The sequence below is a fragment of the Centruroides vittatus genome, unplaced genomic scaffold, assembly GCF_030686945.1.
Source record: "Centruroides vittatus isolate TY-2023 unplaced genomic scaffold, ASM3068694v2 contig_564, whole genome shotgun sequence".
NCBI lineage: Eukaryota > Metazoa > Arthropoda > Arachnida > Scorpiones > Buthidae > Centruroides > Centruroides vittatus.
The window spans coordinates 740,295-755,659 of record NW_027122335.1 but is presented as its reverse complement, the minus strand read 5'-3'; the positions used below and the strand labels follow the sequence as shown (position 1 = coordinate 755,659).

Below are 15,365 nucleotides of genomic sequence, written 5' to 3'. Positions count from 1 at the left end.
TTGTTTAATGCAACATAAATAACTGTTAATAAAGGGATGTTAATAAGTGAGCAATGCCATCTGCAGTGATGAAATAAAACTAAAATTTTATTTTCTTTCCTGGTTTTTCTAGGAAATCCAAAGGCTTTTGCTGCCCCCTGTTATAAGAAACCTTTGGTTATATATAATCGAAGTAGGTAATAATTGTTTGAGAAAACATCAGAATGAAAACTAATACGTGATTCAGCAGATCTCACAAATGAATGGATATTGTCATGATGACTATATTCGCAGAACAGGTTTCTTTTTTTCCGATATTTATGACATTAATTATTCACTGGATATAAATGTAGAGAAACGAAAACGTCAGGGTTACTTACAATGAGTTACCAAGTGCTTTTGCGTCATTGGTCTGTTCGATAACGTTTTCTTTTTATCATTTAAATAGTCATAAAAATGGAAAATTCTATAAGGGCGCAGCTTATTTAACCTGTTCTTTCTGTTGCAACTGTAAATATTTTTAGCGTCATTAATAATAAAATTATTACCATAAAAGAAATTTAATCGTATTTTATTAAAAATCCAATTTTTGTTTATTAATAATAAAACGGATTATTATTATAATGGGTGGTCGAGCGATTTAAATCTATAATAGGTTTGCCTGGCTTGATTATTGTAATTATTAAATTTTAATCAAAATAACTAGAAAATTCTTAATAAGCATCTAAATAAAGCAATTTTCTCGTAATCGGAGACTATTAAAATAAGTTTTTAAGCATTTTTCTGGTCATTTAGTTCAATAAAAGATAATAAGTTAATGGTTATTCCCTAATTGCCGTGCGGGAAAAACGGAAAAGTACAAGAGTCGAACTTGGACGGAGACATCTAGTGTCGAATGGATAAACTACGGGGATGGAAATTTAATCGGAGGGACTCTCGAAAGCTGATTGGCTCGAGATAAAATATACTTATAGTAATAAAATGTCGATTAGTTTATACTCTGCTAGTTTTTCGTTTTATTTAATTGGGGAAGCACCGTCGGTACTGCAACAGGGAAGAGTAATTCTCTAGTGACTACGTCACGCAGTCTGCCGGAAGAGATAGATCGCTCTGCCTGACCCCTGACGGGATTCACTGGAAACTCGACGTCAACTGCATGGCCTGTAGGAAGTTCACGTTTGTCACCGGAAATAAACCCACGTGACCGTAATTAACACAGTATTTTTCGGCGCCGACCTTCACGTACTGGTTTGCCGAGGTGAAAGGTCAGACGAGACGGAGTCTGTCAACGACATCTGTTGCCCGATATCCGAACTTGTCAACAGCAATTTTGCATAGACGACGAGTGTTGGTTAAAGCGGAAAATAAGAATGGAAGAGATGAATGGAGGTGTTTAGTTGTACCTCAAGGTGTCACACGTCACTTGGGTTTGTTAGCGTGCTATCCAATTAAATTGACAAAAGTCGTTTAGGATTTCCGTGATTGCTTACTTGCTCGGGAGAAGACGGATTAAGTTTTGCTCTATATCTTCGGGTTCGAATTTCTGCAGGTTGTTTGAACTTTGGCTTTTTCTTCTTTTCTTCTTTCTGCTCTTCGGAAAACGATAGAAATTGCAGGATATTTTCGGAAGCATAACAGGTACGATTTTGTTAGAAATTATCGGCGGTTAACGATCGGAAAAAACGAGTAAAATTACGTTTAAATTTTAAATTTTTCCTTTATCTTCGACGGTTTGGCATATTTTTCGAGTAATGCTTTATGGAGAAACATAATGCAATTCGTTGCCTTAAATATTTCACAACAGAGCAATCGACAATTCGGTTACACGCCGAAAAGAAAGAAAGAAAAAAAAGCGGCTTTAATTTAGGCAGAGAGAAAGACGCATATTTTAATTTGGTGGAGCTAAAAAGCCAAAATTTACCGATCCTTTCCGGAAAAATCCGCCTACTCGGCGACCCCACGTGATATATGGTCTCCCCATCGTGTCCGCTACGAGCAACATAAATAACCAACTTGATGTCTCTCCTACTCACTTTATTTTGTGTGCCGATGTTTATTTATACAGGCGTAATAAATTGTAATAAGTAATATGGTCCTATGTGAGAAGACATTCTGGGAAAAAGATATAGATTCTGACAGCTTAAAGAATATCTATTGGCCCATCTATAAAGATGCGATATTATATTGTTTCAATAAACCGTTTGCTGATATAAGTTGGGTTTAAAATATTCTCCCTCCTTGGACGAAATTTTTCCAGGCGCTAACACAAAAGAAGATATTGGTTAACGGGATGCAAAACCGGACCGTCACGTAAAGTACTTCTAATTCCATTGGCATACTTAATGAATTTTATATTTTATTTGCGTTTTTCTTTAACAGAAGAGGAAACGAATAATTCTTTTATCCTTCTTATAGAAGATTCTCTTTCCTGTAAATGTTGCATGCAAATTAAATTTAACGCGATTTTACTTCCGGAAACCGTCGGGGAGCCGAGTAGAATGCGATTATTTGTCGAATTTTCTACGATGCCGAAGTCAAACAGTTAATTTAGCTAAGAAACCGAATTTCTTTTTCCCTTTTGGCATCCGGAGAAAAAAATGGCAACCGTTAGGCTTACCTAATCGTACGGGTATCGTTGGCCATCAATTGTACAACCTCTGTTCTCTATAATCTTACTCCATAGCCACGGGCGGCGTTCCGATCGCGCTTCAACCACAATCTCCTAGCCGAGTTTTTGTCTCCTTTTTTTCATCCTTCTTCCCCTCTTGCTTCTCGGATGCACGTTTTATTGTTAACTGATGGATGCAGAATCGTTTCCTCCTTTGTCGGGACAATTGTTTTCGCTTTTTCTTCGTTTAACTTACATTCTTTAGAAGCCTCTTCCTACTTATTTTGCCCGCTAGTAAGAAAATATTTATATTTATATTGCCAATATTTTAAATATATAAATTGCTAAAAGATTTGCATATTTATGTATTTGTCGAGATTCTTTTGATTTTATCTCTATCCGACGGTAATTTTCAAGTAGTGCGAGTGTCTTTTCATTTGCAAAAAAAAAAAAAAATTTAATAATTAATTTTGTCCTCTTTGTTATCTAAATAAAATAGGGACGTAATATTTAAATATCTTCTAGTATTAACAGCTTTTTTTCAAATTCTATTATGTTTTTACTGCCATCGCATTTAATTACAATTACTAAGATTAGAAAGAAAATGCAAATGAAAATTTCCTCGTATATAAAAGATGCAAAATTTCATTTGTAATCTTGTTTACTAATTTGGAAAAATATCTAAAGCGTAAATTACAAGATTGGATAACGTGTCTCTTACACTACGTAAGTGTTTCTGATACCATATTAAAAAAATCTCTTACTGTATCCTTAGTGTCTTCCTGTAAGGCCTGTACATAAATGAATATAAAATACATATATTTTCAGGCCTTATGCAAGAATTTTGTTAAGGGATTTAATGCTATAAGTAATTATGACTAATAATTTTAAAGGTATTGATTAATTAACGATTCCTAATAGAATTTCAATTTATAGTCAGTCTCTAGCTTCATAGAATTTGCAGAAATAATATGAATTTCGCAAGTTATAGATTTTTTTAAGCTTAAACTGAATTCGTCTATTAAATCAATTCGTGAAGGTTTGGGTCTTCTTTTAAACCCCAATCCTTTATTATATTAATATTGAGTATTGTTTTGATCGAATATTACAAACAGAACCATATTATTTGCGATAGAAGTAACAACAATAATAAAAAAAGAGAGTATAAAAGATAAAGATTTATTTTTTTCAATACCTAAGTAGTAGCACTCGGAATGAATAGTCTGTCCTTGTGTTAAATATCTAGAAAGAAGACATTAACAAAATCACAAAGAGACTCTGTTTATTTTTATTTACATTTTCCTAAACAGTTTCCTTATTATGAAGCGACTTACGCAGTACATTACAATCGCTTTACTATAATTATGTCATCGAATGTTTACAGATTTACGCTATTAAATCGAAAGTATGCAGTGTATGGAAATTTGTCAAGAAGTAACGTAATCTAAATTCGTCAAGGAAAATCTCGGATGTAATGAAATAATTTAACTTTGACGAGATAAAACTATAACAAGACATGGTTAAAGTTGTGATCCGGTGATGGAAAACCGGTTATAAATCGGTGTTGTTTTTCGTTTTTTTATATCGACATTTACAGATGTAGACTTTCAAATCGACTCCGATTCTTTTTCTTTCTTGTGGGTAATACATTGAAAAATCTTTCATATAATCATAAAAATAGAAAGCTAGAAAAACAATAAAAATGCATTTCAAAAAACATCGTATCGTAGAATCAGTTTGTGAAAGAAAAAAAAACTGCTGTGAAAAAGTCTGCTTATATGAGACAATAAATAGAAGCAAAAATAATTCTTCGCGTATAAGTTTTAAATTTGTTAGTTTTTCTTAAAAAATCTTTTTGTTAACTGATGACTAAGGCAAAGATGCAGATGTCTTTTAATTTAATATGCGTTTTTTTAAAAAAAAGAAATGGCTATTGTTTATAATCTATGTGGTGGGCATCAGTCAATATGTCAACATTTACTGCTGGGAAAACCAGTAGAATGAATAGTGAATAGCACGTGGCTTTGGACAATCACCTCTCTTTCCCACTCCCTTCAGGTACGATGACGTCATGGGCGTTTGGCCTTATGTTTATGGCATATTTATGCAAATTAATCATAAATCTAGGGATGGTCGTAAAATAAGTGACTATGACAAAATCGGCTTTGTAAAGAAGCGAGTTACACCCGTATGTTAGACTATTTGAGTCAACTTTACCTTTTTAGATTTTATGATATTGCCAGTTAATATTGTTTAAACTTTTGCTGCAACCTATATATTTTGTCTTTATGTAACCGGTTATTTTCGTAAAATATTTTTTATTTGTAATGGAAAATTTTTGATTTTTATTCGATTTTATCGAATTTAAGATTTGCAACAAAATTTCTTACGCTTCAATTTATTCCTCGATATTTAAAATTTTAACAAAAATTTTTCTCTATTTCAGGGGAAGATGGTGAACACAAGGACGATGGTCAAGATATTGGACAAGACGACTTGTCCAATGATAATTTATTGGATGATGGAGACACCAGCAGCGTGACCGAAACTTTACCTGGCAGGTCGACGCCTGGCAGTCCTACACCTTTAGCTGCTGATTCACCTGTACACTGTCGCGTTCAAGATTTAGAAGAAGACAGTTTGGGACACATGGACAGCAGTGACAGGTGTGAAACTCACGTATCGCCTACAATTACGGACAGTGTAACAGACAACAATATGTGTGTAGAGAGTGGGAACCATATTACCGAAGAAGACGGCCCTCTTGACTTTAGCTTGAAAAAATCAAGCGAAGAGCCATTAAATATAGCAACACCAGAAGAAAATGGACTTTCTCCCGAACATCAGGACAGTCCTCTAGATTTATCCATTCCGAGGAGACGAAAGGACATCGCAGATTATCATCGGCAAAACAAATTGGCTCGGATCGACCCTACTTTGACGAAACCCAGTAGCCCTTGGGGTTATTGTGCTCCAAAAACTCTTCTTCCTCTAGCACCAGGTAAGTCTGCAGTCGAAGTATCCTTGTGGAACGGAAAAGTGAAAAGTCATAAAACATCAAACTCCAGCAAACATACTTCTATGGTGCACCAATATTCACTTCTTCAAAACAAATGTACAAGTCCGACAAACGCTACAAGGGAACTAAACGTTAAAGTTGGACAAAAAGCAGAAGCGACTGATAAAAGGCAGAGCGGAAGACAAAATCCTTGGCAAACTCAGTGGATCAGTAGAAGCGGTGAACAAACTCGCGATGTATTCACTTGTGTTTGGTGCAAGGAATCGTTTCGAAGTCTGTCCGAGATGACAATTCATATGAAACAATCGCCAAGATGCGGGATGGCTGGAATGCAAGCTTCTGTGCCTGTTTCTGTATCATCTCCTACCTCTCAGCCTCCTCCGCCATCTCTTTCAACACCTTCCAAGTCGTCGTCATCCACATCGTCATCGTCGACGGCATCTTCCAGTTCTAATGTACTTATGAAAGAAAGCATGCCTCTTCCCAGAAAACTAGTCCGAGGTCAAGACGTATGGTTAGGCAAGGGAGCTGAACAAACAAGACAAATATTAAAGTGCATGTGGTGTGGTCAGTCTTTCAAGACTTTAGCAGACATGACTACTCATATGAGAGTTACACAACACTATACAAACATCATTAGTCAAGAACAGATAATCTCTTGGAGGAGTCCAGAAGATAAAATGACTTCGCAATCTCAAGTTAATGCTGTACTGACGTGTAAAGTATGTGATCAGGCTTTCGGAAGCCTCAAAGAACTCAGTTATCATATGGTAAAAAATTCACACTATAAGGAACACATATTAAGATCCATAACAGAAGGTGGCGGCAGAAGAAGACAAACAAGGGAAAGGAGGAAAAAAGCGCTTCCAGTTCGTAAATTGTTAGAATTGGAAAGAATGGAAATTAAAAGGAATCGAACTCATTCCGACAATGGTGAAGTGTCTTCCAAGGCTGAAGTTGTAGATGGAAAAATAACTTGCGAAGAGTGCGCAGAAAAAGTCGACGCCAAAGACTTCGTTTTACATATTAAGAACTGCAGTCAAAATGCCTCGAGGTCGCAGCAATTATTAAAAAATGCATTGCTTTCAGATGGAAATGGTAAAAGTCAAGAGCCATCAGACATATCATCCACTTCAGCTAGTAACGTTTCTCGATATTCTCCAGAAGCCAAAGATCTGAGCCATTCTGCTGATCATTCTCCAAGCGAACAATCTCAAGCTAAAGTGAGCGATGATCCGAGTGATACCACTTCGGTTTTAAATGCCATTGAAAGATTAATAGAAAAAAGTTTCGAAAGCAAAGGAAGAAGAGGTAATTCTACTACTGGAATTCTTCAAAGACTCGGGATTGACGAAGAAGTATCACCTCCTTGGCACCCTTCAAGTTCTCCAGGTAAATATGGAATGCTCAAAAGTCCTGGCTTACCTCCTGGTTCTCCTCTTGTGGATGGCATAACTGACGTTAAACTGCCTCCATTCACTGTGGGAAGTTTTAATCAGGAAGATAAAGCTAGGCCATCTTCATGCAATGAACGTAGTCGGATGTCCACTCCCAGCAGTGTGACATACACTAGTTCACCTGTATATTCGCCTCCTACATCTCCTGTAGTTGATCAACCAGCTGCAGGTAGTACTCTTTCTTCACCAAGACCAGCCAAATCTCCTTTATTGACATATAGTTCTGACAGTCAAAATTATCCAGATATGGATAAAGTGAAAACAGAAGAACCCGAAGAATGTATGTCTCCTCGTAGTACAGATTGCCCAGAAGATCTTTCTAAAGCCGAAAACGTTACAGAGCGTATTGTTAGTCCTCAAGAAGTAAAAATAAAAGTAGAACCAGAGTACATATCTAGATCACCTACACCTGTTGAAAAAGTTCTCACTCCATCACCAGAACCGGAAACGAATAGCAAATTTCGAAAAACGAAAAGAGAAGAAACGGAGGATCAAAATAGCCCTTCGCCAGCTCTGTCTTCGAGCAGTGGCGTTCAAAATTCTTTAGATGCCACTGTTGACCATCCATTAAAAGAACTGCAAAAACTTTTGGACAAAACAGACGCTCATTTGTCACGCCCCACATTACCTGCTGCCCCGGGATCAATTCTCGCTTTCAGTTGGGCCTGCAATGATGCTACAACATCTGATTCACTCATGAAGTGTGCCTTTTGTGAAACTCACTTCATTTCCAAAGGAGCCTATAGGCATCATCTTAGTAAAATGCATTTTGTGAAAGAAGGTAGTACAACAGATTCGGCGTCTTCGTGGAAAGGCACTCAGGGTTCCAAAAACAGTACAGATGGTAACAGTTCTCCAAAAGATTCACCAAATTCATCTTCTCAAGGAGAGACGCCACACTCCAAATTTCTGAAATACACAGAATTGGCGAAACAGTTGTCTAGTAAATATGTGTGAACTGCGCATCCTGCAGGATGCATCCTTCCGATTCCATTTTGAAGTTATCAGCAGGTGCCCGAAAGCGACAACAATTTTACAAAAAAGCACGTTATTCATAATTCTCTACACAGGTATCTGTTCGATATCAAAAGTTGAATGTCAATGAAGCTGCCTTCACGCTTCTTGTTCTCTCTTCTTTCTTAGACTTCGTTCCGATAATTACCGTTCACAAGTGTGAACCGAATATTTCCAAAAACTGCCCTATCTCGTCAATGTGATAATCATACGAGTTTCGAGCAGAATATTGCATTTATCTTGGACAATGACGAAAATATATCCCAAACACATTCCAGAGACAATTGTGGGGAATAGTAAGGAGGAGCGAAGGAAACCTCAGGAATGTTCAATAAGTGGGGATTGTGATTTTGATTTTCTCTAAACCCGACCCTTCTCATTCGCAATAGTGTGCAAATGTTCCTCACTTGATTCTGCGAAACTTGATCAGAGGAGGAAGAACATTGTGATTGAAACATCCGAAGTACAGCAATACACATTTCCTCTAATTCCCGTGTTCTGGTCTCATCCTTAACTTCCCCGCCTTCCTCCGAAGTTTTGCAAGTACTTACAAGACATTTATGTTTCTTGCATCTTAGGTGTGTAATTTTTCCGAGTGCTTCCCCTGTTTTCATTGTACATAGTGACATGAATGGTTATAAAAATGTACATCTTTATATTGTTATTATTTATTACTAATGAATCCTACCGTGGTCGTTCATACCTGGAACCGATTAAAGAGGTTGTTTCTTCTTCTCGGACTCAATCAATTTGTTGTCATTCACGTTTAAATGGACACATATCGGTATCGCATTTATTTCATTCGCGCTGTGTAAATTTTGATGGCAACTCTGATGCGCTGAAATTAAAGGAAACAAATCGATAATGATGCAATTATTTCAGTATCATCAACCACAAGAAAGATCTAGCATCCTTTATCGATTGAGTTTCTCAGTCGTTATTTGCTGTGATTTTTATTTATCTGCCAAATTAGTATTTTACAGAATCAAATCACCGTGTTGAAAAAATTCTAAGCTTTACACTTTAATTACTCCGTAGGAAAAAATCATTAAAAACTGAAAACTTTAAATGATTAAAAGAATTATTTCGGTTTTTTAAAATTTTATAGCGTTGTTTAATGAAATATGAATATTACAGAAGTATGTTCACTGGTTAATCAAATTATTCCGAAATAACGTAACAATGAACGTAACTTACTAATACTAGCATTAATGAATAGAACAGATCTACGAGTAGCACAGCGTAAAGATGTGACAAATATGAAATCATCCCTTACATCGACACATTAGTTTCTACAAAAATTTCTAATTTGTGACGATTGTAATAGTTTTCAATCGTAAGTTAACAGATTTTTCCACATTATAAATTATTTACATGTGGTAATTTTAGATTTCAATTAAAAGGAGAACACTCCAAACACTTTAATGATTTTTTTTCAGAACAACTCGTACTTTATATCAAATATTTTAAAAATGAATTATACGAGTCTGTAATTCGTGGATGATTCCCATAATGTTTGTAAATTTTTTTATGTGAGTATACCAAGATTATTTGGTCAGCCATAAGACGGTAGTAAAGCTGCTCCGCTCAAGATCGAATTCCCTGCTGAGCTAAGTATGCTTTGTGTTGTCTATAATAGAACCCATTACGAGAGTTGTACTTTCTATTAACCCTGAATACAGATGTAGTAAGTCGTTAGCCAAAAGCTATTTACCTGTACGGGTATAAGGAACAACCCCAGGGGCTCCAGTACATAGAAGATCGTGTCATTGGCTTGTGATGGAAAAAAAGGCATCAAATTATAGACAGACAGTTAACGACTTACTTCTACTGCATTCTACTCCGCGGGGGGAAGAATTCAGTAGAAGCCTCGGTACCTCATCCTCGGTATTCCCTGTTGTGTCATCCGGCCGGCTTCAGCCAATAATTATTACGGCGAACTGTACACTCTAGGGACACTTTCTAGTATGGCCGACGTTGATTTACCTGCCCTCTTGCGGAAAGCATCGGAACTGACGGGCCAGTTGTAATTGAAAGCTGATTTATAGCGAAGCCGAAGCCATCTGGCTTGAGAGTTTATTACAATATATAAAGATGGTGTGTGTGGATAGGATAGTTGCAACCTTCTCCCAATTGGTGCAAGAATCTGAAATATTGTATCGTTACACCACGCTGACTGCCGGACATTTGTGTGTGCCGAAGCCGGGCTATTGTTGCCCTGTGACGTCACACTTTCTGCTGCATCATTTCCTCCACTCTTTACTTTCAATAAATTCTTCTTTCTTTGCGAATGTCTTATATCATCAAGATTTTTTAAACAACAAAAAATTTACAAGATTAATTTATTATTGAATAGAACTTTCCACGAGTCACCTCAATTTAATTGTAGCCCTTAAACTCTGCTCTTTATTAATGTTCACAATATATAAAAATTTACTCAAATAATTTTAAAGAATATAGAATCTACTTGATAAGAGAATAGAACTACATAAAAAACTCTACGGCAATAAAACAAATTGTTACGAACATATTGATATTTTAGCCCTTTATAAATAATTAATTTGATGTAGATTTAGCAATCGTTTAACCTATTTAAAGCGAATCGTGTATAACTTATCGGTATTATAATTAAAGATAATTAAAAAAAACAAAAGATGATACACGCATTTATTGTATAATCTTTCAGCAGTTGCAACATTTGATTTTTTTAAATCTTATTTTAAAATTGTTTTATTTCATCGTCGTGTGCATGTAAATGTGCTTGAGATAGATTAAATAAATATCCATATAGATGAAGCTGCTGCAATCTTAAGCCTACACTAATGGGATAAAGGTCAGAATCGGACAATTGGTTAACCCAATACATAGGCATTCAGATCTTATGTTTCATTTATACGATTAACTTGAATAAAAAATCAAAAATAAAGTTGATCTAACGTTTTCTCAACGAAGATAGTGTTGAAGAAACTATTATAAATTCTCATTATTACTCAATGTTAAATTGCGTTCTGTTGTTTATTTCTGTGATGTAATTGGCTGTAAGAAATTACGATTATCTTTCTGAGATATAATATCTTTATTAGTTTCAATTAATAGGCTGATAGAAAATAAAATAATTTCGCAGCGTTTTCTTTAAGATCTCTATGGGAATCATCATTTAAGAACTTTGAAAGAATTATCAGAGAATTTATTGGGATATATCTCCCCTAAATCTCAATTTCGCTGTTTTCCAAGATGGCATTCACATTAGCTTGAATTGGGAGGTATAAGGTTAAAGTGGAGAAGGTCATCGAATTGCGTGCAATATCTTGATTAATTTGACTTTTATGGCCTTCGTAGCTTCGTATCCGTCACAAGAGTTTCGTAATCAGTCCTCCACCAATCATGTCAGTTGTCAGATGCGTCACGTGGCCTGCGTTTGGCCATTAATAATTAACTGTAAGGTGGTAATTTCTTCCTTAATTACAACACTGCATCTTAATCATGGCCGGCCCCATGGACGTCAACCAGAGCCACAACGTGATTGGGTAATTAAGCAGAAACATTATGTACTCTGGCATCACGTGATCGTCAGCAGAGAAAATAGACGGGCACCTTTTACCGGCTAAATGCAACGGTTGACTAATAATGTTTAGTTGGTTAATGTGTGCAAACGATAAATGGTATGTCAATGATGGTAAGTAAAGCCAATGATACACGCTTGCCAAGGCGCTATGTCCATTGCCTGTTATACTAGGTTATTTGCGAAGGAAACGTAGCAAATGACACGTCACTCTTTGATGTAAGAGTAGAGAAATATGTAAAACTGCACGTCAACAACCAGAAGCAGAAACATTTCATTAGTTTTCAGCTTAATGAATTCAAACGAAAGACGAAACTTTCTTGGTACTTCAATTTAATGAACACTTAAACAAGTTGCTTATTAATCTACTCTACACCACGGCCTCTTTATAGATAGAGATTTCAAAAAAACAAATTGTTAGAAATGTCAGCTAATGTTCTGCCAAATTCTGTCATCATCGCCAAGCTGCTAAATGACACGTCACTTTCTACAGAAGCACCGACGCAAGCACACAGTGTCACATCATTCGAACAACTTTATATATGGGTCCTGGTCTGAGTCATCAATGCAAACTGCACATCACCGAGCGGTGACAGGCTGTAAGATAACACTGCATCCACTTATTGATACCTGAGTAGTCAGAATGATGGGTTTTGTATCGAATAACATGCGTTGTGACTTTCGGCTCGTTTGCGTAAATTTATCACACAAGAATAATATTAGATTTAATAGTTATTGTTCTGATACATCATTGAAATATACACGACTTTCATAATATAATTGTCATTTCGAAATATTTGTTACGTTCGGACGGAAAGTTTGCCGCGTCGACTCGGTAGAATCTTATTATTATTAAAAACAACAAAAAGAATAAATCTTTTATGAAATAACCCATCAACTCCAAGCAGTTTGATATAATAAGAGGAAGGATATCCATTCCAATCTGTTATACTCTTCGCCCTCGCCTGTCACAGCAAAGTGACGACAACCATGCTACCAACGTCACTTCAACTTATCCTTAATCTGACATATCATAATTGACCCGATTGTTAGCCAGTTAGGTGTAATTATTTTTCTAATTATTCTATCGTCCTTGCTTACTTCAACTTGTTTTTAATTAAAATGCTCGTTTAACGGAAAGCATTGCTTGTTAATGATAGCAACTAGAACATTTCTAATTGGTCAGATGATGTGTCGATTTGACTTAATTCTATTTACAGAAATCGTTTGCAAAAATGTCTAGCATTTTCTTTTCCAATTTTTAAGCAGCGGTTAAACTCGAGTAGAAAATTGTGCACGTTTTATACGCCATTTGATAATATGAGTTGATAATGTTTTTGATCATCATCGAGTCTAACCAGATTAAAAGTCGCAGCTGTTAAAGCATCGATGGAGAATTGTAAATGTTCAAAAACTTTAAACTTGTTTGAGAATGACGTCTTTAAAATTCAGGACGGCCTCACTTTATAACATAACGACATCGGGCGTTGCTAAATGGAAGTCTTTAAAGAAAGACTACTCCTGTTAGAACGAATTAAAAACCGTAACGTTTGATGACGTTATAAAACATTCTTGTTTACTACTCGGTCAAGAAAATCATTACTCTCCAGTTCTAGAATTACGACCATTCAGATTAAAGATAGATTAAGTCAATTTCATTAACAAACCGGAACATCCAGTTACAATATTTGGTAGGCCTCAAGCTAAACATTTCCAGTCTTACTAATAAAATATTGTCTACGTAAAAATAAACAGCAAACTTTTACTGTGATCTTATCGTTTTATCTATCATTATCCAGGCATAAGTCGACAGTACTAGTTTCCGCATTGTACTGCCTCTTCCTAAAAGCGGGCGGTCATTAAGTGGCATGGGCCTCACTGGGGAAAAACAACCAACTTTTGGGTTTCAGTTTATACTTATGTACATCATACTCGATCCAGCTGTGACTCTCGTGAAGTTGGGGGACATTACACCCATGTTTTTGGTCGTATGATATATAGTAGTAGGGCTGTCCCAACAATAGCGTTTTACGTGGGATAATATATTACCCACATAAATCCATGTTATGCGTTGTCAGTAAACATTTGTCCAGGTAGTACAGGTGACGACTCCACCTGTTTTGTCGTTATGGGCGTAGTAATAGTAGGTTCAGTCAGCTATCTCTTATCCGCATTGTCACATAATACAGTATAAGGCACGTGTTTACAGCACCGGAGTAAAAATAGCCAAGATGTTTGGCACATCGTCCGTCTTATTCTGGTTGTAAGAATATATCTGTCTACAGTCTGTAAATTATGTCAGTAATGATACACAAAAGTCAGAGGGATTTTGTTTTGCTGATTGTAGCATGACGTTTCCTACGGGATTTCGAAATTTTGATGGATGTACTAAATGAGGTTTTGATGTGTGCCACTATTTATTAGGAAAATTTACTACACTTAAAATATATTTGTTTGTTGAAAATATTTAAACAGCTAATTAATATTTTATGATTTATTTCAATCACAACGACATTTTTTATTCAATTTTTATTTCATTTTAAAATCAATAAAAATATACTTTAAATAATTATATGCATTGATGTTTGATATAATGCTATTTGGAATCTTTGCAGATTGAGGAATTAATAAATCTTATTTTTGAACCTGCGAACGGTTTAGAGATTGGCACAATAGAAATGTGAAATTTTTAAATAATTGATTTTTTTTATTTTTCTTAGTATATAGGAAATTCATTCAGAGTTCAACACATTACAGATTGGCACGAGAATCATTTTTATTACGCTGTCACCTCTACAGAAAGAAATTCTGTTCATCAGCCTTCGTAGAAGACGCAAATATATTTCACAAAAAAATAGATAATGGGTAACTGGCAACGTGAAACGATTGTCCTATAGCTGTTCAACGAGTGTGACTTTTTACCATTCGCTCACGTACCGGAAGGACGTACCATTAATCGTACGACTGAAATCAGTAGAGCGCTTATGGCTGCAGATGGTTCAAAATACTCCTGATAAAAGGCCGACAAGTTACAAGAACTACTAAAAAATTGCTACACAAACAGGCATCATCTAAGAATAAAAAAAAGTACCTTGGCCAGTCTTTTATCCAAGACCGACAACAGTACTCAGCAGCTGTAATTTCTCCTGTTATGGCTTAGATCACGTGTCACTGGTTAGTGTGTGTAAGGGACTTGCGGGGGTAGCACTGTCTTCTCCGCCTAACGTATGGAAAGCCGTTTGTGACAAAAAGTATGAGTCGCCTTTCGGGTCGACTATAGATCAACGCATCATCTTCAGTCCAGCGGATAGTAAGCCACAAGCCGCCTGAGTAGAAGTGCGTGTAAGTGAGAAAAAACCCTCTCCATTTCCCGCATGCAAATTTATGCTCGTAGCTCCGACAGTTCCCATCTCGGAGGACTCGAGTACAGTGACAAGATGAAATACAGTTATGAGGGCTTTCATTTCGTTTTGATGTGATAACGTTGCCATGCCAATGACTAGCTGCAATACCTCCCCCAGGATAGTATAAGCGGCAGACTCAGGCAAACAACAAAGCAAGATTGCAGCGACCCGTACAACTTGAAGTACGGCTTTAATGGGAACGCAGTGTGATTAGACAACCAGTTGTGAAAACTAAGCCTTGTAATGTGACAACCATCATTTTCTGGAATGGCCTGAAATTACTCTCATCTCGCTGTAATCACGAAGAGACGGCAGCTACTCT

At 36.2% G+C, this 15,365-nt stretch overlaps 1 protein-coding gene across 7 annotated transcripts in view; it reads left to right on the top strand.

Annotated features, from left to right (window-relative positions):
* Positions 1-8,822, top strand: part of LOC136978946 (protein tiptop-like) — a 74,716-nt gene extending 65,894 nt beyond the window's left edge. For 5 of the 7 annotated variants that reach the window (XM_067274791.1, XM_067274785.1, XM_067274786.1 and 2 more), the window contains exon 2: positions 5,034-8,822. In XM_067274791.1, the coding sequence (XP_067130892.1) occupies positions 5,237-8,020 (2,784 nt within the window). In that variant the 5' untranslated portion in view covers positions 5,034-5,236 and the 3' untranslated portion in view covers positions 8,021-8,822. Of the gene's footprint in view, positions 1-686; positions 1,618-3,161; positions 3,314-5,033 lie in introns of those variants that run through there. The other 2 variants (XM_067274787.1, XM_067274789.1) reach the window with 2 other exon arrangements.
* The last annotated feature ends 6,543 nt before the right edge of the window (positions 8,823-15,365 follow it).